At 41.0% G+C, this 26,677-nt stretch overlaps 2 protein-coding genes across 5 annotated transcripts; one reads left to right on the forward strand and one right to left on the reverse strand.

The window, feature by feature from the left end:
* The first annotated feature begins 3,222 nt into the window (after positions 1-3,222).
* ctr9 (CTR9 homolog, Paf1/RNA polymerase II complex component) lies at positions 3,223-11,279 on the forward strand. 3 transcript variants are annotated; one of them, XM_070931185.1, is made up of 23 exons: positions 3,223-3,317; positions 4,302-4,400; positions 4,572-4,811; positions 4,908-5,025; positions 5,114-5,203; positions 5,956-6,212; positions 6,306-6,413; positions 6,507-6,743; positions 6,893-7,111; positions 7,197-7,380; positions 7,482-7,570; positions 7,679-7,864; positions 7,979-8,066; positions 8,148-8,296; positions 8,393-8,509; positions 8,596-8,741; positions 8,839-8,910; positions 9,329-9,464; positions 9,598-9,750; positions 9,852-10,003; positions 10,087-10,186; positions 10,301-10,413; positions 10,513-11,279. In XM_070931185.1, exons 1-23 carry the CDS (start codon positions 3,273-3,275, stop codon positions 10,919-10,921), a joined length of 3,507 nt encoding a protein of 1,168 aa, XP_070787286.1. In that variant the 5' UTR covers positions 3,223-3,272; the 3' UTR covers positions 10,922-11,279. The 3 variants fall into 3 exon arrangements, with proteins under 3 accessions (XP_070787286.1, XP_070787287.1, XP_070787288.1); XM_070931186.1 differs by having other exon boundaries at positions 10,307-10,413; XM_070931187.1 differs by lacking the exon at positions 8,839-8,910 and having other exon boundaries at positions 10,307-10,413.
* A 771-nt stretch (positions 11,280-12,050) lies between these two features.
* eif4g2a (eukaryotic translation initiation factor 4, gamma 2a) lies at positions 12,051-20,204 on the reverse strand. Of its 2 annotated transcripts, XM_070914336.1 has the most exons (21): positions 20,045-20,204; positions 18,791-18,897; positions 18,601-18,657; positions 17,885-18,010; positions 17,612-17,714; positions 17,398-17,529; positions 17,228-17,294; positions 16,973-17,124; positions 16,671-16,781; positions 16,406-16,588; positions 16,115-16,253; positions 15,830-15,993; positions 15,624-15,731; positions 15,331-15,441; positions 15,132-15,227; positions 14,829-15,044; positions 14,486-14,744; positions 14,160-14,364; positions 13,841-14,049; positions 13,618-13,739; positions 12,051-13,209 (listed from the first exon to the last, which is right to left on the reverse strand). In XM_070914336.1, exons 8-21 carry the CDS (start codon positions 17,054-17,056, stop codon positions 13,144-13,146), a joined length of 2,073 nt encoding a protein of 690 aa, XP_070770437.1. In that variant the 5' UTR covers positions 17,057-17,124; positions 17,228-17,294; positions 17,398-17,529; positions 17,612-17,714; positions 17,885-18,010; positions 18,601-18,657; positions 18,791-18,897; positions 20,045-20,204; the 3' UTR covers positions 12,051-13,143. The 2 variants fall into 2 exon arrangements, with proteins under 2 accessions (XP_070770437.1, XP_070770520.1); XM_070914419.1 differs by lacking the exon at positions 18,601-18,657.
* Between the last annotated feature and the right edge of the window lie 6,473 nt (positions 20,205-26,677).

Consider the following 26,677-nt stretch of genomic DNA (forward strand, 5'->3'; position numbering starts at 1 on the left):
AGCCTCCTAATGTGAACCTTCAGACATTCAACCTCATTGCTCTGAAGACGACAAAAGGTTTACATGTAAATAGTTGCCATAAAAAATGGATCAAACTTAGAGCTTCACTGGGAGACCATTAAGTGTGTGATGTACCAGTTTGGTACAGCTGGTCTGGGTGCGGCTGGCTCTCTCCTGGGCCTCTTTAAACGCTCGACGGGTCTCCTCCAGTTCTTCTGTTAGGGATCTGGCTCTCACTGCTGACCGCTGAGCACTGCACACACCAAATAAAAACATCAGAGCTCATTTATTCGACAGAGGATCCACTTATACTCATATCCAAAACAGCCAATAAATTAGTAAGAACAGAGATTTTGTTCTGAGTTTTGATTCTGACTCCTATGACTGGAGGCAAATGAAGAAGGCCGCAGTTAATCCCTCACCTGGTCAGCTTTGCCCGCAGCTCAGTGATCTCCAGAGTGAGCTGCAGGTTTGTGTCTTCACACTGAGCCACCGTCCTCAACAGGCTGCTGTTCTGCTCGCTCAGCTTGCGGTGAGCATGCTTCAGTTCGGCCACTGCGCCTAACAGGTCTTTTCCATCACTGGAGCCAAACAAACAGTTAGTGGTGGAGTATGACAACGGATTGATTATAGATGGTAAACACATGCAGTGATTAAAGGAGTGAAATAACTGACCAGGAACACTGGTGGCTTTCTGAGGAAGCAGCTTTGCTTTGAGAAGATGAGAAATCCAGCCCTGAGAGGAAATCAGGTTTAGTGAATATGCTGTCTGGTGTTTCTCAGAGGTCTGAACAAAACAGCGACAGCCTACCGTTTACAGGCACTTTAGAAGAGTCTGGCCACGATGCATGACTGCCATCGACATCAGTACTGAAACGCAGGAAGAGTCGTTAGTTCCCACAGCTCATAGAAAATGCTGATTAATAAAAGATACGTTAACTGGACATATCCAACTGTGTTTGTAAAATGAAAATCAACATCAAATAAATGTAATACCCTCTAAATACACAGGAGTTTCTCGCAGGTCCTCTTCCCTTCTTTCATTTCTAGGAATAATCTACATGGACACTCTTGCATCCACTTGTGTAGTGGAAGAAGTATTAAGATCTTTTACTTGAGTAAAAGTAGCAATAACACAGTATAAAAATACTCCATCACAAGTAAAAGTCCTCCATGCAAACGTTTACTCAAATAAAGGTACTACCAGCAAAATGTACTTAAAGTAGCAAAACTGAAAGTACTCATTAAGTGTTACACTCGTCATTTAACTATTTTTAATGATGCGTTTAATGATGAATTGATGAATGTAAAGGTAGTCACTTAATGTAAAGGTGGTTAATAAATCAAGGTTAAAAGTCCTGAATATGATGCTTAAACCTACATGAGGACCAGAACGATGGTAATCTGGTACCTGTACAGTTTTGTCTCACCTGTCCTGGCTGCACTGTGCGATCCACTCCCTCATGGTGGAGTGGAAAGTCTCTCTGCTCACATGCGGGTCCTGACGATCAGGGTCGAGCAGCCGTCGCAGGGAAGCCAGTCTGTCCTGCTCCGGACTCTGAGCCGTCATGGTCTGCAGGTACTGTACGATGGTGGAGGCCAGCACCTCTCCTGAGGACGAGAGAGACGCAGGAACAATGATTCTCGGTTCATATGATTATTTGATGATGACTTTTTGTTGAAATCAACATAAACCTGTGTACCTGTGCTAGAGGTGTTACACGCACTATACATGATGTCAAGGAGTTCATGTTCGGAGAACCCACTTGTGTCTTTATTGTCCTCGAGCACTTCCCTCGTCCCACAGCCGGGTGACTCCCACACTAAACATGTAGAAATGGGAAAAAGTTAGTGTACAGTCATGCACAGGAAGTATACATGTAAAGCAAGGTAATATACTGTGTATTTATACTTATTTGATACTATGATAAAAGAATAAAGCAACACTTACCATCATTGCCGTCAGACATTGTGCTTGTTTCTCCTGAATCCTTGGAGAGCTGGAGAGTTCCTACATCACCTGATATTTCATGAAACATCAAATACATCTTTACCTAAGTTACCTAGTTTACCTAAACTCATAGCAGAAATACAGATAATACAGATACTGCTTCTAATGATTACATGCACACATGCATCCAATCAGAGGGCTACATATTACATCTTTTCGTATTGTCATCCTACAGTGGGGCAGAAAAATGTGAGGTTGATTGGCTCTCATAGGCAATAATGATGGAAATACTGTGTTGAAAGAATAACATGTTTTCAAGAAGTAGCACAAAATAGCTAAGCCAAATGTCAGTCATACCAAATCTCCACTACTAACAATGAATTGAACTCCATGTGTTAAATACACAATGCTCCATTAAATACTGTGCACAATTATAAGCTATTTATCTTGTTTGTCTTATAGTTACATAGCCATCGAATACTATTTTAAAAGGAGAAGCAAGTCATTAAAATAAATACTTACTTTTCAGTCCGGGACAGTTCTTCTGAAGAGAAAAACAAGATTGTCAGGCGTTAAATGAGGAGCTTCATTTTCATTATTATTTTTCTAGTCTTCCGTCTGCTTCACTGTGATGGTGGCACAAGAAGTCTTCAAGATGCTCTTATGCTTGTTTTCACTGCTTCACATCAAAACCAGCTGACACCCCCCACCCCCCACCACCTCATCCCATTTCTGCCAAAATGCTGTCCTGCAGAGGTCCGTGACAATGATGCAGTTAATGGATTTCAATTGAAATTCACCGGTTTAACATATCAAATGCACAGCCTGCCAAGCATTTCTGATACATTTTGAACTTCAGCAAACGTAGGGAGTAAATCTAATTTGCCAGTCAGTGTGTGGCAAAGGAAATTCTTCTCAATCCATTAAAAATACTATTACTGCTAATGAAAATCGTGGTTCTTTCAATATTGAAACTTTCACCTTCATGTTTAGTTTCGGTTGTAAGGAAATTGATACCGAATCGTATTAGGCTTACTGAAAACACATTAAAAGTGCTCTGGACATGCGAAATGTATACTTCCATGCGTATGGCTGTGATTACTACCTACAAGCATGTTGTTATCAAAGAGCTGCGTGTGTTCGACAAGAGGAACACTTTCAGATTCCCGATCAATCTGGACGGACACAATTTCTAGTTGCACCGTCCGTTTGTTTGTTTCCTATCGGAAGCATGAAGTAGCTACCCACAGACAACGGGCTGGAGATTTTTATATTTTTTTATAAATCCAACCTCAAGTGGATTTTTTTTTCCTGAGTCAAGATGTCTCGGGGCTCTATCGAGATCCCCTTACGGGACACCGATGAGGTAAAACTCTTCTAATATGTAAACTTGATTCACTAAGTGAAACCTCGCCGTGCTGCTAGCCGTGTATGCTAACCCCAGTTAGCATTAGCTAATGTTCTCTGTGCAACACAGCGGCGTATTAAATGTAGAGTAACAGAAGCAGTTTGGTTATTAAACATTATTACTGTCTGGAGAAATGTGAGCTCAGGCTCGGGGCAAGTTAATTGGTCAGTTGTTGGTGAAATGGGATGTCATATCTTATATGTTTTAAGCGCATCGGTTACAGTCTTAACTCTCTACTGGATCGTTATATATTTATTTTAAGTTAAGAAGGCAGCAAAGTAGTGAAACATCTGGATCTTAATTCATGATAACAGTGGGCGATAATATCCTCTAGCTATATATACGTTTATGTCGTGATATCGATGTACACTCAGTTGCCAAGCTGTAGTTATTGGTGCTGTTGAGCTGTATTGCTTTATACAGAGAGATGTTTGTAATATGTATCCTATAATACTACTCGTATTGATATAAACGGGGTGGACAAAATATCAGAAACACTTCTCAGTATAACAATACAACCTTCAGAATGACTATAAAGGTTCATCAACACCTCTCTAAAACACTGAACAGTATAACCTTAGGATTTATTGCAGCATGGGCTGTTGTATTATCCTGCAATGTTTACACTAAGTGTACCAAATTAACTGACAATTGAGCTTATAGTGTGATGTTAAAAAATAAAAAATGTATGTATGTGTATGTATATATATATATATATATATATATATGTGTATGTATATATATATGTGTATGTATGTATATATATATATATATATATATATATATATATAGTAAACACTCTGACGGTTGACACATTGATATTGTCTCACAGTATCCCTCATTATATCATCTACCCCTCATTCATAACACTCTTAAATTATACATTGTATGTGTTTTGTCAGACCTTGATGCTTAATGACTTGAATAAATTGTATCTTGCAGGTTATCGAGCTTGACTTTGACCAGCTGCCAGAGGGAGACGAGGTCATCAGTATCCTGAAGCAGGAACATACACAGCTGCACATATGGATCGCTTTGGCGGTGAGTCAGTGGAGCTACTGCAGACAGTGGTTACATTTATTATCGTAATGTAGAATGTTAGCTTGATGAATACATTGAACACAATCCAGATATCAAACTTGATTCATGCGCAGCAATGTTAAATTTATCTCATTTGAACAGTTGTAACAGTTTGCACTCTGTCTTTTTCAGTTGGAGTACTACAAGCAGGGCAAAACAGAGGATTTTGTCAAGCTTTTAGAGGCGGCTCGTATTGATGGAAACCTCGACTACAGAGACCACGAGAAGGACCAGATGACCTGTCTGGACACGTTGGCTGCTTACTATGTCCAGCAAGCGCGTAAAGAGAAAAACAAAGATGCCAAGAAAGAGCTCATCACGCAGGCCACGCTGCTCTATACTATGGCAGACAAGATCATCATGTACGATCAGGTAAGAAAAAACGGGCGGGTGATGATGAGAGAAAACTGCTCTGGCTCCACTGATTCTGCATCATAAGTAAATATAACATGCTCTTGTTTCACTCAGAACCATTTGTTGGGAAGAGCCTGTTTCTGCCTGTTGGAAGGAGACAAGATGGACCAGGCCGATGCTCAGTTCCACTTTGTTCTCAATCAGTCCACCAACAACATCCCTGCTTTGCTTGGCAAGATGAATATAAAACTAAGATATTAACTTTGACCACTGCAATTGATTCACTGAAATAATATTAATGAATAATTGTCGTTCAACAGGTAAGGCCTGCATCTCCTTCAATAAAAAGGATTACAGAGGAGCGCTGGCATATTACAAAAAGGCTCTACGTACAAACCCTGGCTGCCCAGGTAATATGTCACTGGTGTCATCCTCGCAACAGAACCCTGTATTCCTGATTACTGCTACAACATCTGAGTATAAAACAATCTGGTAATGATATATCTGCCAATAGTTATTTTAATATTAACAAATAAAATTCTTCTTCTCAGACAAAGATCCCTCAAATTTGGTTAGTATGTTCTGAGGAAATGATAATTAACAGTAAATTATGAACAGTAATGTTTGCTGCAAATTATTATAAATAACAAAAAAACACTTAAAAATAAAGGAAAAACATACAACCGGAACTAACAATTGTTTTCATTACCAATTGATTTTTTTTTTTTTTCAAATAACCATCACTTGTTTAGTCTATAAAATGCCATAAAATACAGTCAGTTGCCCAGCACGTCTTCCCAAAGCACAAGGTCACTTCAAATAACCAAAGATATCAATTTTACAATGTAATGAAATGGGGAAAAGCTGCAAATTCTTACTTTTTAGAGGCTGTGCACAGTGTCCCTGGCATGTCTGCTTGATAAATGGCATAAATGATAAAAAGAATATCAGAATTGTTGTGGAGTAATTTTCTGTCGATTGACAAATTGTGTCCACTTTCTGCAAACATAAAACATAAAATCGCGGCTGACAAAATATTATGTACTGTTGGCTGATTTATCAGTCGGGCTCCATCTCCTGTTATTGCATTTCTCACACAAAGAGACGTGTTAAGAGATTATTCCTCATCTATCTTCTGTCTTGTTCTTGTGTCTCTATCTAGCTGAGGTGAGGCTGGGGATGGGCCACTGTTTTGTCAAGCTCAACAAACTGGAGAAGGCTCGTTTGGCTTTTGGTCGAGCCCTAGAGCTGAATTCAAAGTGTGTGGGAGCTCTTGTTGGTTTGGCGGTTTTAGAGCTCAACAACAAGGAGGCAGATTCCATCAAGAACGGAGTGCAGCTCCTGTCGCGGGCCTACACCATCGACCCCAGCAACCCCATGGTGCTCAACCACCTCGCCAACCACTTCTTCTTCAAAAAGGTGGTCACTTGTCTGATTGTCATTGAAATACTGACACAGTGTGAGTGTCATTAAACTGTTATCCTTACCTGTGTGTTGTCTGTTTCCCGTCAGGATTACAGTAAAGTGCAGCATCTGGCCCTCCATGCTTTCCATAACACAGAGGTAGAGGCCATGCAGGCTGAGAGCTGCTACCAGTTAGCTCGCTCATTTCATGTTCAGGTAAGATCCTAACCGGTCCTGAGGCAGTGCACCATTTGTTCACTGTGTTACCACTTTATGTCTCTGATATCTGTGTTCTCTTTTTCTCTTCAGGAGGACTATGACCAAGCTTTTCAGTATTACTACCAGGCCACTCAGTTTGCCTCGTCTACCTTTGTGTTGCCCTTCTTTGGCCTGGGACAGATGTATGTGTATCGAAGGGATAAAGAGAACGCGGCACAGTGCTTCGAAAAGGTTTTAAAGGCCTACCCCAACAACTACGAAACTATGAAAATTCTGGGGTCTCTCTATGCAACATCTGACGATCAGGAAAAGAGAGACATTGCCAAAGTACGTATCCTGCCCAGATTATTTCATCACAGTTGTAATCAAATGGCTTATTAAGAAGTTTGCTGATATGACTTCACTTTTAGCTCAAAAACATGTCTGGAATTAGCTTGAATCATTTTTGGAGACATGTCACTGTCTTTGTTTGCTAGGGTCACTTGAAGAAGGTGACAGAGCAGTACCCGGATGATGTGGAGGCCTGGATCGAGCTGGCTCAGATCCTGGAGCAGACTGATATTCAAGGAGCACTGTCCGCATACGGCACAGCCACCCGCATCCTGCAGGAGAAGGTGCAGGCCGACGTTCCTCCTGAGATTCTCAACAACCTGGGGGCGCTTCACTTCAGACTGGGCAACCTTGGAGAGGCCAAGGTAGTTATCAACATACATTACAGCTTGTATTAACATCCACACAACAGAGGTACTTCAAGGATGGGTCATATCTTGTCTCCTACAGAAATACTTCCTTGCATCTCTTGACCGGGCCAAAGCTGAGGGAGAGCATGACGAGCATTACTACAATGCCATTTCTGTCACCACGTCCTACAATCTGGCCCGCCTGTACGAGGCAATGTGTGAATTCCACGAAGCTGAGAAACTCTACAAAAACATCCTGAGAGAGCATCCTAACTATGTGGACTGTAAGCATGCAGCATTCTACAATAATGTTGATAATAACAGTGAGAGCAAGAAGACAAATATCTGTACTTTGTGAAGATTTGCTTGAATTTTTGGACCACAGGTTATTTGCGTCTTGGAGCGATGGCTCGCGACAAAGGAAATTTCTACGAAGCTTCTGACTGGTTCAAAGAGGCCCTGCAGATTAATCAGGTACTCTGTCACCTATTGTAGTGTGAATATTATAACATCAGAATTCAAATCAAATCTGAGGTCAAATTCTCTTCAACGTTATCTGATGTTTGTTCTGTTTTGGTGCAGGATCACCCAGACGCTTGGTCCCTCATAGGGAACCTTCACTTGGCCAAACAGGAATGGGGTCCCGGTCAAAAGAAGTTTGAGCGTATTCTGAAGCAGCCGTCCACACAGAACGACACCTACTCCATGCTGGCTCTGGGTAACGTGTGGCTGCAGACTCTGCATCAGCCCACCAGAGACCGGGAAAAGGTACAGTCGGATGTTTTTTTTAAATAAATAGATGGAAAGAAATGAGCTATGTGAGCTAGGTGAAGGGAAATAATGGATCCCCCAATTGGAGTAAGAGTGTTTTTGTCTTCACAGGAAAAGAGACACCAGGATCGAGCCCTGGCGATATACAAACAAGTCCTGCGAAATGACTCCAAGAATCTCTATGCTGCCAATGGCATCGGTCTGTTGAGCTTTATGGTTTTTTTTTCCCCCGTTCTACTGTATATGTATGAAGTATTAAACATAAATGTCTTGTGTCCAGGTGCCGTCCTGGCCCATAAGGGCTACTTCAGAGAGGCTCGTGACGTGTTTGCCCAGGTGAGGGAGGCCACAGCAGACATCAGCGACGTCTGGCTCAATCTGGCTCACATCTACGTCGAACAGAAGCAGTACATCAGCGCTGTGCAGATGGTGAGGGCCTCACTTCTGATTACCTACAAATATTATTGTCTTTGTTCATGTTTTTCTTCTGGACAGTACAGATGCCTGTTTTATTCTGCTCCACAGTATGAAAACTGCCTGAAGAAATTTTACAAATATCAGAACACGGAGGTGCTGCTGTACCTCGCAAGGGCGCTCTTCAAATGTGGGAAACTCCAAGAGTGCAAGCAGATGCTGCTGAAGGTAACATGAAGCAAACATTAGAAGCTTTTATTTTATGCTACAACATGAGGGGAGTATAACTTTCTCCTCCTCGTGTTTCCAACAAGGCCCGTCACGTGGCGCCCAGCGACACTGTGCTGATGTTCAACGTGGCCCTGGTGCTTCAGAGGCTGGCCACTCTTGTGCTGAAAGATGAGAAGAGCAACTTGAAGGCTGTGCTCAGCGCTGTCAAAGAGCTCGAACTGGCTCACAGGTATTAGACTTGATTTATGCCTCCTCCTCCCTGTCTGATCCCCTGGCTGTGCCCAATCCTGCAATTTCATCTACCTCTCCTCTTCCTCCTCACACAGGTATTTCAGCTACCTCAGCAAGGCCGGAGACAAGATGAGGTTTGACCTCGCTCTTGCTGCTTCTGAGGCCAGGTCAGTCGGAATTTATTCTCATCAGTTTAATACACACTTTCTTTGTTTTTAAGGAACAGTTAAAATAATCTATGACAACTATAAGTGCACTTAAGTTTTTTAATTGAAGCTCATACAAATTATTGCAGCCATATTGGCAGCTAACTTTCTGTTGATATTTTTTAAATCAGGTTAAGCTTCATAAACCTTAAATGTTGATCTTTTTTCATTTTACTTTGACTAAAAAATTACAATTTCACAATAAGCACTGGCACAAAGTTTTTTTTTTTTTAAAGCTAATATCAGCAGGTACTAATAGTTTGCCAGTGTTTCGGTCCATCCCCACATTTAATTACAGTGTTTTACATGGGGCTTGTGCTGGAGCTGCGTTCATTTAGTGCAGGTTGTAATGTTGCTGGGGTGTGTTGTGGGATTGCAGGCAGTGCTCTGACCTGTTGAGTCAGGCTCAGTACCATGTGGCGAGAGCTAGAAAGCAGGATGAGGAGGAGAAGGAGCTTCGGGCCAAACAAGAACAAGAGAGGGACCTGCTGCGTCAGCAGATGATGAAAGAACAGGTACGTTTGGTGCTACCATTCCGAAAACCGTAAAACCTTTTAGTAACTCACCATGACTAGGTCTCATTTTTCTGCATTACATCGAAAGTGCTTCTCATTAATTGGTCGGCTTGTCACCCTCAAACCCCTTTAGGAGGAAAAGCGGAGCAGAGAGGTGGAGGAGCAGAAGAAGCTCCTGGAGCAGAGAGCTTTGTACGTGGAGAAGACCAAGAACCTGCTCACCTTTGCAGAGGGATCAAAGGAAATGTCCAAAGAAAAGAAGAAGGGAGGCAGCGGTGGAGGACGTGTGAGTGTTAGCACTGATAGCAAACTCATCAGCAGACTCTAAATTGCACTGAGTGCAGCATGGATAACATACTTTATAACTAACCCTTTTTAATCTCTAAGCGTAAGAAAGGAGGTGACATGGATGAGTTTGTCAACGATGACTCTGACGAGGACCTGCCACTGAAGAAGAAGAAGAAGAGAAGGGGCGGTAGTGGCAGCGAGCAGGAGGAGGGCGAGGACGGAGAGAAGAAGTCACGCAAGAAGAGGAAGAAGTGAGTCTGCTGCACTGTGGTTTATTTTAACTGATGAACATGGCACAAAAGGTACTCAGAGCAAATTCTGTCCTGCATTTCAGGCCTGCTAAAGGAGGAGGAGATGATGACAGTGATGATGAGGAAGGAGCATCACGACCAAAGAAGCAGCGAAAACCTAAAGAACGCAAGAGGATTGAAAAGGTCCTTTGTGTTTTCTTTGCTCTGTTCTTATGTTGCGTGTAATATTCTTGAAATCCTTTTGAAATATGTTTTCAGCCCCAATTAAACATCTATAAACATCTTTCTCATTTTTAGCCCCAGCCTGAGCGTCTGCCACCGTCTCTCAAAGGAAAGATCAAGTCTAAGGCCATCATCTCCTCTTCTGAGTCCTCTTCGGATGAGGATGGACTGAAAATAGCTGAAGACAGGTAAAAGCATAAACTTTGAAGTTAGAATGTAGACAAACACGCTCTGAGAGCATTAGTAATTCGAATCGAGTATTGATAAGTGCACTTTGTCCCATACAGACACCAAAGAGACAGTGGTTCAGGATCCGATGACGAGGGCGAGGGCGGCCACAGGAAGCGCATTGCGTCTGATAGTGAGTCAGACGGAGGTAGGAACCGCTCTGGCAGTGAGGCGGGCAGCCCTCGGCGCTCTGCAGGCTCCGAGGATGACGACTCGGGCAGCGACCGTCCAGTGAAGAAGAGGAGGGTACAGCGGCAGTCCGACTCGGAGCAGTCGGACAACGGGAGCAAGAGGAGTCGGTCGGGATCAGACGCTGAGTCCCGGCCCGGTTCACCCGTCGCAGCGTCCGACCGTGGATCAGAGCGGGGATCTGAAGTGGGTTCAGACAACGAGGGTTCCCCTCGCCGCTCTGACAACGGCTCTGAGCCTGAAGGCGGCTCCAACAATGAGGATAACGACAGCGATTAAATCCTCAAATCATCCTCACAGACTTGCCCCATGTAATGATGAGAAAACGCTCCACATCTGCATTTTTATTTTCTATTAAAAGCAGGGATTTCTGTCCGTGTAATATCTTGGAATTAGAGCCTAGAAAAGTGTAGCTTTATTTGGCGCAAAGTTGTGGTGTATTCCTCGTGTCTTACTGGAAATGTCTTTTCACAGATGCTGTGTTTTGTTAATGATGTTTTGTTAAAGACAGATCAAATGGTTTGAAGTGAACTAAAAGGTGTAAACATCTATTTTCTATCTCGGATGGTCAGAAGAGACACTGATCCAAAAAATGGGAAGACGCTTCAACAAAATGTCAAATAAAAACAGAGAAAACTAAGAATTGTGTGAGAAGTGAATTGTTATGTTATATTCCTGTATCATACTAACATTGAAAAATACCGTCAACTTTAATGTGTCTATTAGCAGCATCATGATTCTTATAACTTGTCACTGTGATGAATAAGCTGGAGGTAAAGTTACTAAGTTACTAAGATGTGGTTGTGCTGCTCCACTACAGCGACTTTAGCAACAAACTTAATCAGTGTGTCCTTAACTTAGGACATTGATCATTTGTCCTGTAACTTCACTACAAACATAGGACGATTTAACACAAACAAAAGTTGTTTGCATCCCTCCATATAACAGAAATATGGATTACATTCAAAATTAATATAAATGAAATAGATTTGGTGATACAATTCAAACATTTTCCTCCCAATACAAAACATTGTCAAAGTGTTGCTGTGCCTCAGTACATACGGACAGGATGACGCAGTGATTGATCATTTCTTGTCCAAATATTTGAAATGAGCACCTCTCCATGTTGCACCTACTTGGAACCAGGCAACTTTTCTGCTGCATTTGTTCAAGCCCACCTAACTTGATTAACCTAAAAATTAGGACCATCATGTAGTGAACAATGTGCTTCATTTATAGTGTGCAGTCTTGTAGGAAGTCCATTTGTTTGGTCACAACAAAGGAAGATGTCAGAAAAGAATTGGTAGTTAAGTTTTTTTAAAATGGCACGACTGTGGTGCGATACCTGAAAGCAAGTGCTCATGATCTATAGTTTAAGACAGGCCAGTAAAAACTCCGCACAATGAAATGAACTGTTAAACTTTATTCAAGGTTGATCTGTAGTTGTACACTCAACTTCTTGCACTCAACATTACAGTGAAACTCCTAAAGAAGGTTTAAGTGTACACATACAGTACTTTTTTTTTTTTTATAATTTCATGAAGATAAAAAGACCATTTAAAAACTTGACAAATATGGCAAACAGACGTAAAATACAACTGTAGCACAGGAAACTAAGCTTTGGCTGTCTCAATGTTAAAACCGAGACATTCAAGTATAGTCCGAGATACATTAGAGGTATATCCATATGAACTGATAAATTAAAAAGGCCACACAGATTCATTCTTAACAGCACAAAGGTTTTGTACATAAAAAAAGCTCTTGATTCATGTAACTAAATGTGGGTAACTGAAATCACACTGTGCAAATAAAAACAGGCCATTGTTGTTAGACATCATCAAATCCAGATTGTTATGAATCTTCAGACAAAATGGTCTGCTTTCAAGCACAAGAAAACCATTATAATGATGGCAGCCAAGAACCGCAACTTAGGATTGTTTCAACAAATCAAAGAAAGTGTATCTTACTATTGCAACGACTCATGATATTGAGCAAAGTGCATCTAAAAACTGATTAACAAATGCTGATAAAACAATGAGAAAAGCCTCTTTGCAATACGTTAGAGCCTTTTCTCTCTTGTAAACAGTTTTTAAGTAAATAGTCAGGGCAGCACTTGGTGACGCCTACCAGATGTATAAGGTGATAAAATGGGTCAGAGTTTGGTGCTGGTACAGTTTCCTGCACAATACTGCCTACTGTTAAAGAAAACCCAAGATGACCGAAATGTCTAAAAACATCTGCTGTTGGACATCAAATAAGATCGAAAATGAGAAAGAAAAGCATAAATACAATAAGATGGTGGTGGGTGCTGGCTTGATCTGGTAAAACATTTCATAGTGGAATGAATTGTAACAGTGGTTGGAAAATATTTATAAACAAGACAAGGGGGAAAGGGTTTAGGTTGGGACAGGGAAGGGCATATGGAGACCCAAAAAGACATAATGAAAAAAAAAAAAAAATCATTCATTGCATCCTGATAACACATGGCTTTGGCCTGTTCCTCAGTAATCTTCACCGTCAGACTCCTCTTCTTCTGCGGTCTCCAGCCAGGTCAGCCACTGGTTCACCTGCACCACAAACAATAGCTTCATTAGAGTTATTTATACCATGAACCATGAGAAACCTGGTTATTCATATCCCTGTATACATGATCATAAGAACATCTGGGTTTCTGATCATCTGTGTGCAAGTGAGTCTTGACTGATTGAACATCTCAGCCACCAATTTCTGTACCAACAGAATGTCAGACACCTGGATAAGGTGTTTACATGCAAGAGTATCTCGGTTAGCGTGTCCCGTTTCTCAAAACTGGTATATGGGTTTCACCAGGTTTCTGAAACCAGGCATATGAGGTGTACACCTGCACATATCTGGGATACTCTAAAAACCTGATCATAAACAGGATATTGGTGCGCATGTAAAAGCATAAAACTGCTGTTCATTGTTGGGAAGCAAAACAAAACACATAAAATTACCTGAAATAATGCTTTTCCCTTCCCTGGATACTCTTGGGTGACATCTTCTTTCCATGAAAGGAAGGCTTCTTCTTCAATTATTTCCATGTCATAAAAGTTCACAAAGTAGCGCAGCAACATGCCTGGAAAAAGAGAGTAACTATTAAGCTTCTGCACCAAAATTTAATACCTTCTGACGTGGGCCCAAGCTGCTATACTGAACACCATGTGTGTGTGTTCGTACCTTTGGGGAAACCCTTGGCATTGCAGTGGACCTGCAGGGCATACAGCGCAGCAACTTGCAGGTCGATGTGATCGTGTAGGAACTTCTGCATCACTGGTTTGAAAGACAGTAGCAGTTGCTTCTCCTCATCCAGCTGTTCCTTAGTGGGCGATGCGAGCTGCTCTTCATCGTCGTCAGGGTTGATCTCATAAGCAATGTACTGCAAGAAGCTGGTGGACAAGAAGGGAGTCGATAAATTGTAAAATACTTGAAGAGCATAATGTTGCTTGAGGTTAGATTAACCAACAATGCATATGGTTGTCATTGTCCACTGCTGTACCTGGTCATGAGGATGTTGACAAAGCCTTTGTCAGTGTGGAGTTTGGGAGAGATGTTGTCTTTGATCCACTTGTAGATGGACTGTGGAGAGGGATCTACTTTGATCTGCTTCAGCAGCTCCTTCTCCAGTTTCATTAGTGGGAACAAAAAGCTAAGACCTTTGCCCTCCAGAATCTCCAGCATCCTGTCCTTGTTCTGGTCAATTTCTACAGGAGTAGCAAAAGTATCATTGAAAACGGAAGTCACCAAATCTGCTTCTCGGTACAAAATGAACTGAGAGCCTAATGACATGGTACACACATGTGGTCAGAGTGAGTTTGGACATACCAGGCAGCATCTTCTGCATGTTGACCTTGCTCTGGTGGAACAGGTCGGTCAGCCACTCGCGGTCCTTCAGTTTGACCATCTGCTGCAGGCACAGCAAGAACAGCGGGAAGTGTGTACCGTTCTCCAGGTGATGGGCCAAATCTGCAAGGCTGACCAGGTCTGCAACGATCGCACGTGCTGCAAACTGAGCCAGGAAGGACTTCACCAGTGGGACTTCTTCCTCGATCTTGGGACACTGGTCCAGAACACTCAAAAAGGCCTATCAAATAAACATAACGGTTAGTGCTGAATAACGCAGTGACATTTAGAGAGTAAACACATACATAAGTGTAACAACACTGACCTGCATTAGGTTTTCACCAGTGGCAAGGCCCTCGGTGCAGAGTGCCTGGATCAGGGTGCTTGCATGTTCCTTATCCTCATCTGAACGATCGAGGGTATAGACCACGACCTTGTTCAGCATCTCAGACAAAAAGTGCTTTGGAGCCTTCATCTCCCTCACAGCATTCACTGCCTCATCGACATTCTTGCTGTTCAGGTAATCTGCCACCAATGTCTCCTAGAAAGAAATGGACAGTCAGATAGAGTATGCCAGACATACAGTATATATCGTGCATGAAGAAAGCACAGAGTAACAGAAACATACTGTCATTTTGCGCAACTCTTCCTTCGTAGGAGGAGCTTTTTTAGTGGACTTGGCAGGTTTTTCCTGAATTGGAGGAGGATTAGTTTTCAGGCCAAGCTGTGGAGACAAAACAAAGAAAGCCAAATAAATATATATGTTCTCTGGAACCTGGGATTACCATGTCAGTTCAACATTTGGGTTTGAAATTTAAAAATATTACCTGTCCTAGTGGGGAACCTTGGGCACTTGGAGGAATCATAGTCATCTGTGGCTGCAGCTTCGGCACTTGTTTCTTACTCAGGATGAAGGACTGTGCTGGCCTCAGGCTGATCTAGAGGGGTGAAAACAGCAAACATGATCCAGCTGAAACTGTAGGATTCATTTAAAATGGAGCCCAGGCTCCTCCCAACATAAAAAATGTCTTCATAGGTTTGCAATATATAATTGTCAGCCGGTTGCCCATATTGTAATTTTACTTGACTACTCTTCGTTTATCAATATATGCAGTTGTACCTCTTCAGCATTGAGCTTCCCTTTCTTGCTGAATCGTGGAGCCATATCCTTGGACTGCATCTGCACTGAGTGATTCTGTTTGTGGTTGAAAACTGGTGAATTCTGGCCCTTTAAGAAGAGATTTCACAGATTAATAATTACGAATGGCGACTTATTAGACCATAACAGAGTACTGAACAAGTACACTGTACATGTGCTGTATGTACCTGGTTTGGTTTTATGAATGGTTTGCTTCCCGCTTCAAACTGAGGCTGGTGTGAACTGCTGCCGTTTCCAATGTGGCCATTGTAGATCGGGTTTGAGCGATGACGTCCCATGGTAGGGGAATAGTGGTCCTGAATGACCCCTGGACCGGTACCAATGCCACTTCCTACACAAAACAAGACAACATTAAAAAAATTGCTAGAAAGGCTCAATCCTTATTAATGCGTAAAGGTGGGAGTGCAACTCTTATCGCTCAGGGGAAGAAAAAAACAAAAGCTGCGACGCACCAGGCATTTGTCCAAACATATCAGCCAGCCCACCAAGAGTTTCCCTGTCAAACTTGATCCTTGTTGGCAGGAAGGAGTTTTCCATGAAGAACTCATTCCTCATTCCATCAGTTGAAGGTGGAATAAAAACACCCAAATCCTGCAAAGCACAGTCAGAGTATAAAAATACAGGCAGACTATGGACTGCCAGACCATTACACTAATACTACTGAGCAGCTCAATCTGCATTTTATAATCATGAACCATTCTTAAGACTGTCAGTTCATCCCAAAATGGAGCAGGTAGACTAACCTTTACTGCATCCTGACGAACTTGGTTGATCGTCTTTGGTCCGTTGTCAACGTAAGCTTTGCGAGGTGCCCAGTTGTTGTCCCGCAGCTCCACTGTATTCTGCAGCAGGAAACGAATCCTAGCAGGCAGTTCTTCGTTGTTCGTTAAGGACCGCATGCGGCTGAAGTACTGAGCCATCAAAGACTGGAAGGAGGAGAAGATATTTGTCATTAAAATTGAACAATGTGATTTTAAGACTTACTTGGTTGTTTTCCCACATACTCACTTTAGCCTTTTCATGATCAAGTTTAGGCCCCACTGTTTTCATTATCTGACAGAGGCATTCCAAATCTTCACCCATATCCTTAAGTTGGACTCTCTTCTTCTTCTCCAAAAGCTGAAAAAGAAATGAGAAACATTCAATACAACCTACTTTAATTTCCTCCACCACTGTTGAAGTGACTTGGGGCATTTCGCTGTCAGGATGCTTTCAGACTGGCAGTTTAATCTGAGTTTGGGATCACACAAGTTAAGAAAACAAATAAGGTTTATAATTACACCCAACAAACGTTATTCAACAGAACTTACTGTTTTGATGCACTTATGAAGGATAGATTCGTGGATAAGGTTGAGTTTGCCAAGTTCCCCAATGAATTTGATGTTGCCCAGCATCTTGAGCTTTGCAATAGCACGCTGCTCCTCCTCCTCAGAGGTGAGCGGGTTGTCATGTTTGTCAAAGACTACAGGGGGAGAAAACAAAGTTGAAAATAAGGAACAATTCATGAAAGACATGACTAAACGTATTGTGTAACTGACCACATGTCTCAAATGTAATTTACTTACGTTCAACATTTTTGGCGCGGTTCTCAAACTCATCTTGAAGCTTGGAGATCAGAAGCCTTCTGAAGGTCTGTAAAACAGAATTTGTTCAAAATCAAGACAGAAAATACCAAAAAGTGGTGAAGTGAGATCACATTCTTGTGCAAATCCTATTGTTAAAAAAACAATCTTACAGTATTTTGCTTTTGTGTTGCTTGATTTTCTGTCGATGGGCTTTCAAAGTTCGGTGCATCCTCTGCCAGGCGTAGACATAGTTGAGCGTACAACTGGCTATACTTGGGCTCTTCGAGGGCTTTGTCAACAATCTTAAGAAATAGAGAAAAACAAATTAAGTGCCTATTTCAAGGGTTCTATGAATAATACACAAGTGTAGTTAAGAATACTCACCAACAAGATGGTTCCTTTTAAGACCAGTTTTGAATCTACACCCACATTGAGGAGCTCCAGGCATAGTTTGTCAAACTTCTCAGGAGTCAGCTTATTCAGTATGCTAATGCAAAGGAGGAAGACGTTAAAAGACTTTACGAGACAATATTACCAACAACACCATCACCTAATCTCCAATGGCATATTCAGGGCCTAACTTACAACTTTAAATTGTGTAATTGCACAGTACAGTCTAAGTAACTGAAGTCAATATGAATTTAAATGGAAACTTACCCTCTCACTTTCCTGAAGATTGCATCATTTTGCCCTTTCTCGTTGGAGGAGTTGGCATCTCGTCTAGTGCTTCGAGAAGGTAACCATCTCTCAACGCTAGAACCTGGGGTTTTCCCCAGGAACTCGCTGTAATGGACAAAACAGAAATATTTATCAGAAAAACACAACATTACAGCACAGGTATCTAGCCCTGATCCGTGGTGGTTGAGTTACACGTTACAGCAATGCCACTACAATCTGATTTGATAACTAAACAGATTATAGTCACTACACCGAAGTGACCATGGGAGAAAAATGTTTTTCAGTCGCATGTCCAGCATATGAAACTATCGACTGCTCTACTATTTCGCACTCCTTCAGATGTAATAAATTGTATGTATTCTCATGGTATTTCATGCAGTTTTGACCAGTAAGGTTCGAAAAACTGACTTATTATGCAGTGTCCGATTTCATCCACAAATTGCAAATTGAGAATATTTATTTCCAACAACCAGGAAACCACAATCTTATCAGGGTGTAGAACCATATACCAGTAAATAAGGAGGCTTAAGAAGCCACTTAGAGACACCTCTTTTCCCCAGATTTGGTGACTTAAATTATTAATACCATATGTGGGAATGCAATGTAAGCCCTGAAGAGAGGCTTGTGGATTTAATATGTAATAAAGATAGTGACTAGGTGTTCCATGTGAAAGAAATATCTGTAAAAAAAATCACCTGTTGCCGACAGTCTTGGGATAGTGCTGAGGTGCACCCCCACCTCCTCCCCCTACACTGTGATACAAAAAAATAAAAAAGGAAAAAGGTTTTAACTTAACATAAGGAAATGTGAGCCTAAACCTTTGTGTGAGCTGTTTAAGAGGGTGCAATATAAATAGGCCAAGAGTGATTGAGTAATGTTTAGTACCTGAAACGAGAAGGACCCCCTGGTGCAACGACACTCTCCACTTTGGCGGCTTGACAAAGAATATCTGAAAAGAATAATGTTCTGGGAGTGGGGCAGGAAAGAGCGACCTGGAAGGAGAGACAAATACACAGCAACGAATTAGCTGACAGCTAACGGCTGTAAAATGCAAACAGGCAGACATTTTATGTTCATCAAGTACATTACTGTCAAGCGATACAATAATCTGACGCTGTACGCTTCATTTAATTAACCGTTTAGCGGATTCCAACCAAATTGTTGAGCACATGAGCGCCTACACGTGTACCCGTATAAGTGAATGTGAAACGGGATCAGTGCTAGCCTAGCACACAGCTGTGCTAGGTGATACTAGCACACTGCTGTTCTAGGTGATGCTAACGTTAGCACACTACGTTGGTGGTGTTGTTTCGACGTCCGTTTCCCAATCGCTTTGTGTCTCTCGTTACCTCAACCCAACCCTAAACCCAAACCAGTCGTCTTCTGGGACTCTTAACCATAATCCGAGGTAAGACCAAGGGTTACATTAGATTACCTTATCTAACCTGACCCAAATCATGGAGGGCAGCGCTGCGTTACAGGAAACGCTATCCGAGGGGGGAAACTGATTACATGTGCCTTGTTGGAATTATCCAGAACAAATTAGGGAGATTTGAACCTGATCCATCTTGGATCATTTAGATTGAAATAAAATAGTAAAATGCTTCTCAATATACTCGTATATACTGTATCCTACTCATATCCCCTAATTAGAGGTTAGATTTACGTTAACGTTACCAAAAAAGCTAAAACACAGGGCGTTCAAAACCCGTGGCCCATCAATGTAATTTCTACTTTTTTTTCCCTATAATCCAACGAAATCTGTATGAATTGAGATACAATTGTTTTAATAAACACCAAGAAGAAAGTCCCATCAGCTGATTTTATGGGGTCTTTGTTCTGACACCGGATGTCCACACACAGCGACATCTTAAGTGGTTTTGTTCTACAGGCCGCCGGTATGCTAACAGCTAACAAGCTGTAAACAACTCTTGGGAACCCGTCCGATTTTCCTCAACATAAAACCAGTTCAGCTTAACTTTTTTATGTCAACGGGGTCAGCTAACGCTAAACTTGAAAATCCACATCAGTATTTCACCGATTCGTATGATCACATAGCCACTTTAAGACGAACTTCCTACCAGACCGGTCGGTTAGCTAACGTTAGCCAGGCAAGAAAAAAACAGCGAAATACCTTACCTTTACAAAAGGAACGTCAGTGTAAATGTTGTCTTGTCGACAAAAAGATAAAAAAATAAAGACAGAATAGAAAAGAGAGCTCAAAAGTCGTGTAAAAACCTGGAAGGTTTGGTAATATTTGTTAAAAGAGCAGAAACACGACGGATCAGCGGTGGTAGCTGTCGGCTACAGCGAAGAAAGAACGCTGACTGTTCATCGACGTCATGCGGAAGCCGCTTTTTGTGTGGGGGTTGTCTCAAACGTCATCATCAGCACACCCTGCCAACGTCACGAAAATAATCATGAACGTTTCGCAATATACTCTCATTAGATCAGCGTGGCAGGCACTCTGCCCAGAGGGTTTAGTCTCTCCCAAGTTATTTGGACATGTACTGGGACAAATCAAGGATTGATGAAGACCTAAGATGAATCTGTGCGTATACAGTATCATAGACTTTTGTTTTCTTACAGTTGGATATAGAGGCAACAATGGAAGTCCATTTTCGTCAGGTAAAGAAAGAAATGGATGAAAAGTTATGCAAAATTTTGACTTTCAACATTATGAAATAGTAATTCAAAATGTCTCATCTCATAAATTTGACTTTGTATCTCTTAATATTGGCTTTCTATCTCACAATTTTGACCTTTCATCCTTAATTGTAAGTCAAAAGTTATGAGATAGTGAGTAACTCTGACTTACTATTTCATACATTTTTACTTGGTATGTCTTAATATTGTCTTCTCCTCACAATCATAACCTTAAGAAATGAAATATGAAATAGTGAGTCAAAATATCCCCTGGTTTTGACTTTTCATCTCGTAATTGAGGATTTTTATTTTTATCTTGGCTAACATTGCATCTTTTTTGTTCTTTTTCTGGTGGAAATGGTCTTCCACAGGAAAGAGACCTCTATCACAGCAGAACAAGACTGACCGGATTGTAAACTCACCAATGACTCTATATTGATCATTTCAAGGAGACTCAATTTTCCAGCCCTCCTCTACAGTGATGTCCAAGCACAGGGTTAGCTAGTGGGTATCGACTCAGGAGCCGGTAGGCTCAGTGTTTTTAGTCAAGGATGCCGCAGGAGGAGGATCGATGGCTGTTGACATAGGACTTAAACCTTTCAGCCGAGAAACAACTATAGTCGGTCACCCTGATGCCCAAGTGTTGACGAGCCAGCAAGAAGTAGAATTTTGAACCCAGTGCGACATTCATCTATAATTGAACCACATTTACTGAGTTTAACCACATGGACTTATGGGCTGATTTCACATCCTTCCTGCTTCTGCGAAGAGTAAGATATCTCATCAAGCACTGGCCACATTTGCATGAAGTTGTCACAGATATTAATGGTCCCCAGAGGATGGTTTTGGTGACTACCTGACCTTTCAAAAACTAATGGCAAAATTTCCATAAAATTTGCAGTGGATATTCATGGGCTCCAGAGGATGAATTCTAATATTTATGGTGATCACCTGACCTTTACTGTAACACCACCATTATGACAAAATGTCAGTCTATTTCCCCTTCTGAGCAGAAGAGGTTTTTGTAGACTTTTCAGGCTCTGTGGTCAGAGGGGACTGTAAAACCTAAAATGTGGTCTGCACTTTATTTCATGACCTCATTTTGTTTTTGTCAGGCTATTTTACAGTGGAGTAGAAGGAGTGGGGTGTAACAGTTTAATTAAAAGTTCTGTTTATTGTGTGTATTATCGAGAATACGACACCCGTGCTATTGTTCACACTGACTTGGGAAGATGAGTCACGTCCTCCATCTGCCAGTAAATGACTACCGGGCGAGACCAGACTGGTAACGCCTCTTTGTGGCTCAGGTTACACTGTGCCGCCCATAAAATAAAGTGCCATGATGGTGAACATAATCCAGATAAGACACGCACATCTTAAAAGAGTTTGGAGAAGTTTGTTTCCAGAACTTATGCACTTTTATAGTGCCTATGAGTCACTGTAGTGCAAAGTCAGTATTAAATGTAGTTAATCATAACAAGTTGAAACTGTTAGCCAGTTCTTTTCCATTGACTTGTGATGTTGTTAAACCTGCACAGTCAGTGCGTCCGGGACTCTCTGTACTGACATTGTGTTTGGTGGTAATACGTGTTTAGTACAAACTGACATGATGTGAACTACGCAATGTACAAAATACGTGGGGTGTCTTACCTACATTAACTTGTCTTAGATCAGTGATTTCCAACCTTTTTGATATTGTGACCCTTTAAACCGAAGTAGTGTCTACTTGTGACCCCTTCTCTTACATATGTGATGTTCCCTACAAAGATTGTGTCATTTGACCTGAAGACCGGTAAAACTAACCAGTATTTCACAATAAAAAAAGCAAAAATTAAGAGAAAAGTCCGAAAAATAAACCTTTACACATAATTTAATGGCCGTTGAGTTTAAAAAAATAGTTGAATATTTGGGGAAATATGCGTATTTGCTTTCTGCTACCAGCCAACAGCCAGGTAGGTCAGCTTAGCACAAAGACTGGCTGATGGCTGTTACCTCATATTTAACAAACAAATATGAGAGTGGTATCGATCTTCTCATCTAACCTGCCGGAAGGTGAGTAAGCATATTTCCCCCAATGTTGAACTATTCCTTCAAATACACATGTGTAGCAGAAATCAATTTTTTCATATTTCTTATATATTTATGCATCCTGAAACCCCCCAAAGTTATCTTCTGACCCCTTGTGATGTTCTGGCCTCCAGGCTGGGACCCACTGTCTTTGTTTTTAAAAATCTCTTCACACCCTCAAAATCCACAATGAGATTCTGCTTGTGGTCTGATGAACGTAGCGTGTCAAAAGTTGAAGACATGAAGAAGAACACTGTAAGAATGTCTTGTTTATTCAGTTATATATACATTATCTAATCACTGAGTGACTCCTTTTAGGTGCTCTTATTGACACAAGCTGATATTTCTGGTCTCATCACTTTCAAATATGTTTGTTTCATCTAGTTTATTTTATCATTTTCCCTGTTAGTCTTGGGAGCTTTAGACCCTTTTTTATGCTTGCACTCGTTTGCTGCTTCACTCCTGAGGGGCATCAATCATTCATCAAAAGCAAAATGAAGCCAGTTGTCTGACAGTAAACACTCCACTCCAAGTTAATTAAGCCCAGTGTGCCAATAAAGTCAGCAAAGGCTAGCTTTGCACTCAAGGAAAAAACAGTGCATTGGAGCTGGAGCTGGTGTGAAGTTGGTTATCATTTCATTGGTTTACTTTGTTTTTCTTTGACGTGGGCTTCACTGATCTAACGATGTTGTTTGAACCTTGTTTGAACCTTAAGTATTCATCACAATAATATTATGTACACAATACCTTAAATGTGTTGTTCACAAGACCTTAAATGTCTTAATCAAGGGAAAATGCAGGACTATTCCTAAAATGTAACATGCGTGTCTTTGGGGTGGGAGGAAACCCCTGAACATGGGGAAAATATGCAAACTCCACACAGAAAGGCCTAAGGTAGCCATAAAGGAGTTTAAACCCTGTTTCTTCTTGCTTTGAGACAATAGAGCCAACGGCTGTGTTGCTGTCCAGAGAGTGATAATGCAGAAAGTGTTTAGCCAACAACAACGACTGAAAAAGTTAATTCATGAAAATCTTGACCTTGGAAACAGCCGATGATCTCAGTTTAGAGGAGAAATCCTCTAAAGTGAAACCCCCCCCCGGAAATTTGAACATCTACAGTATATTTCCACCTGAGCAACTCCATCTGCTAAGGTAGATAGGGTGATATGATTGAACGCTCCAGGACGGCTACTGAGTGGAGGAGTCAAGAATGATCTTTCAATCTCAGTTTAGCCAACTTGACTCTGAATGTCAAAGTTTTTTTAGTCAATATTTTCTCACTCATTAATGAAACATTAAAACCTGAAATGTTTTGAATTAATAAGTAATCAACTCCACTGCAGTGACACCTCAAAGTGACTGAATGTCCATCCAAATTCCCTTGAATAAAACATCCTTTTTGATTGAGTGTCACTCTTTTATTTGACTGGATATGAACAAAAACAGATATGCCCCCATTGTGTCACTGAAGCCCAAAGTCTGCCATGAAGTCCACTGATCTGATTTCAGGGAGCGATATGTGAGAAGTCATACATCTGGTGAGAGGTATACTATAATAATGTAAGCTTAAAAGAGCATTCCTTTCTTATAGGAGCACTGTAGGCTGCATAATTATGTAGTTTCATAAAGGATGTGGATCAGGGAGTAGACCAAGACCAGAGGAAAGCAATGACAGAAATACAGAATTACTGTGTTTCTTGCCAGAAGGACAACAGTAAGTTCACCAAAGTGATAAAACTGTGGCCTTTGTAATCGGCCTGAGGGAGAAAAAGCCCGAGGATAAGTCTGGAGTTTCCAAAAAGGCAAAATACTCTGACGAAATGAAAATGAACTCCCTAAGCTGGGAGACAAAGGGATCTGTCAAAAGGGACCAATAGGCAGCATCCATCTTGCACCAGTGTTACCTCCAAGTATCACGTTAGGAGGAGTCTGCTGTGGGAAGGCTTTCTGTTGGCAGGGACTGGACACTTTATATGGATGTAGGAAATGATATGATATATATGTGAGATAAATTCCTCTGTAGACCCTTATAGTGCCAAACATGTTAAACTGGGCAGATGATATGTAACAATGACACTGAGCATTCAGCCAGATATGAAAATCCACCCAAAACTTACTCTCTAGCACCATGAAATACAGAAAACGTTATTACAGAAATGGCTATTATAAATGTGAGTTAAACAGGTTTGAAATTATAGCACATCCAATAATATTTTCCCCTGGGTGTATGAATTCTTCAGTTGAAGCTGACAAATGACCCAATTTCCGCAAAGTAATGCACAGAGAATATATCCATCATATGGTTTTTAATGAGACAATTTATTATTGAGAACTCAAATATAATTACAAGAAGTAAATTGGGAATTTAATTTTAGCCATCACAGAAAAAATAGAAACCATTGTGAAACACTGAGAGCCTTATTAAATGTATTGTGTAACTTATTAAAGTTAATTAGAGTTGGTCTCCAGAAAAAGCTTGACAGTTTACTTCCAGTTTTCAAGCCTAAGATGAGTAAATGTTGAACCATTTATAAAAGAGTGAATGAGCTGAACAAAACAACACATGGAAACTTCAAACTCATTTGAGTTGCATTTTTTTAATGCTTTATACACTCTGAAGCCAGTAGATGGTGCTACAGTACTTCCTGTGACTTTTTATACTGTTCAGACAGAAGACATTACTTGAGTTAGTGTACTGCATGCACAGAAGTTTCTTTGTGATGATCAGACAAAGGTGGTTTGTGAAAGTGAGATGCGTGCTTTATTTATCAGCAAGATTTAAACTGCAAAACAGTTGAACACACAAATACTACAAACAACTCAGCTTACTTAAAAAACAAATGGTAGCTTTGTTGCTTGGTATCAGTGATACCTTTGTTTTGCTAATCGATACATGGGGTGGCATTCAGAAAAAGCATGAACATCAATGGTAAAATTATTTCTCACAAACATTTTGACATGTGATATACAGCACAGGTGTGGTTAATTAACAGCCAAATGGTCCGCTGTGAGAAACGTTTATTGTATTTTAAATATTAAATGTTCCGTGTTCAAATCCACAAATGTTTGTTTTTTAAATCCTATGCACAACATTCTTCCTTTGAATACAATGTTTGTTCAATTCAAAATGATGTGCAAAATCTATACAGGTTGTGACTAACATTTGTATGGAAATTCTTGTGCATACAGTTAAGTTAAATATTTATATGAAGCTGTTTCAAGTGTGAAAATTGTGACCACGCATAAGTTGTTTTAAGGTGGCCATCAGCAGTAATTCAGGCCAACCACATGGATTTCCTTTTGTGGACCAGCTTAGTTTTGTTTCATCGCTTCTGGGACTGTGAAATGGACTGAGACACACACAAATGTAAACAGACATGTCTGTGACTGTCTGAACTCTCAGACTAAAAATCCAGTTTACAAGAACTGCTTTTAGACTTATGTTATGTTTATGTTCTTGCCTTTTGTGTTTATGACAATATGTTTCACCCTCAATCTCAAATAGTGTGTACATATCAGCACTAGCACATTCCAGGCACATGCAAACACTTCAGGATTATTAGAGCTCTGTACTCACAGTGGTGAATGGGTCTCCAAGTTCAGAAATCATCCATTAAGGAATTGCGACAGCAGGGGAAAAATCCTCTTAGGAATGCAAATATAATTGACTGAACTCTCAGCATACAGGACATGACTCACATTAAGAACAACTGATCGCTGGGCTGAATTATTCTCTCTGTTCTCATCACACAGGTTTGTCCAGGACATGCCTCTCATTTATTACATGAGGGTTTCCATGCTTTGCATCTAATTGGCTCTTATTTATTGCTGATGGAGTGGTTCATACATGACAGAGAGGTTGTGTGGCCTCAGATATCATTGCATATTAACATACAGGACCCCCAAACTTGCTCGCGCTGATTGTGTGTTTAATATTCTAAACACACGCTGCATGAATATGCTGAGGTAGAGCAATGGTGGCTGTCCTGTGTGCCAAATTGTGCTGGGCTTGAGGGACTGTCTGAGTCATCAGTGACAAGCCCTGTGTCTGATTCCAGC

The sequence above is a fragment of the Enoplosus armatus genome, chromosome 1 (genome assembly GCF_043641665.1).
Source record: "Enoplosus armatus isolate fEnoArm2 chromosome 1, fEnoArm2.hap1, whole genome shotgun sequence".
NCBI lineage: Eukaryota > Metazoa > Chordata > Actinopteri > Centrarchiformes > Enoplosidae > Enoplosus > Enoplosus armatus.

Coding starts and splice junctions, on each gene's coding strand:
- eif4g2a (XM_070914419.1), bottom strand. CDS start 17,056: ATGCTGGGCAACATCAAATTCATTGGGGAACTTGGCAAACTCAACCTT. Junction 15,045..15,131: donor AAGAGTTGCGCAAAATGACA/GTATGTTTCTGT, acceptor ATTTCTTTCTAG/GAGACATTGGTGGCAGATTA. Junction 14,050..14,159: donor GTCAACATCCTCATGACCAG/GTACAGCAGTGG, acceptor CTTGTCCACCAG/CTTCTTGCAGTACATTGCTT.
- ctr9 (XM_070931185.1), top strand. CDS start 3,273: ATGTCTCGGGGCTCTATCGAGATCCCCTTACGGGACACCGATGAG. Junction 8,911..9,328: donor CTTGCTGCTTCTGAGGCCAG/GTCAGTCGGAAT, acceptor GTGGGATTGCAG/GCAGTGCTCTGACCTGTTGA. Junction 10,004..10,086: donor TCACGCAAGAAGAGGAAGAA/GTGAGTCTGCTG, acceptor CCTGCATTTCAG/GCCTGCTAAAGGAGGAGGAG.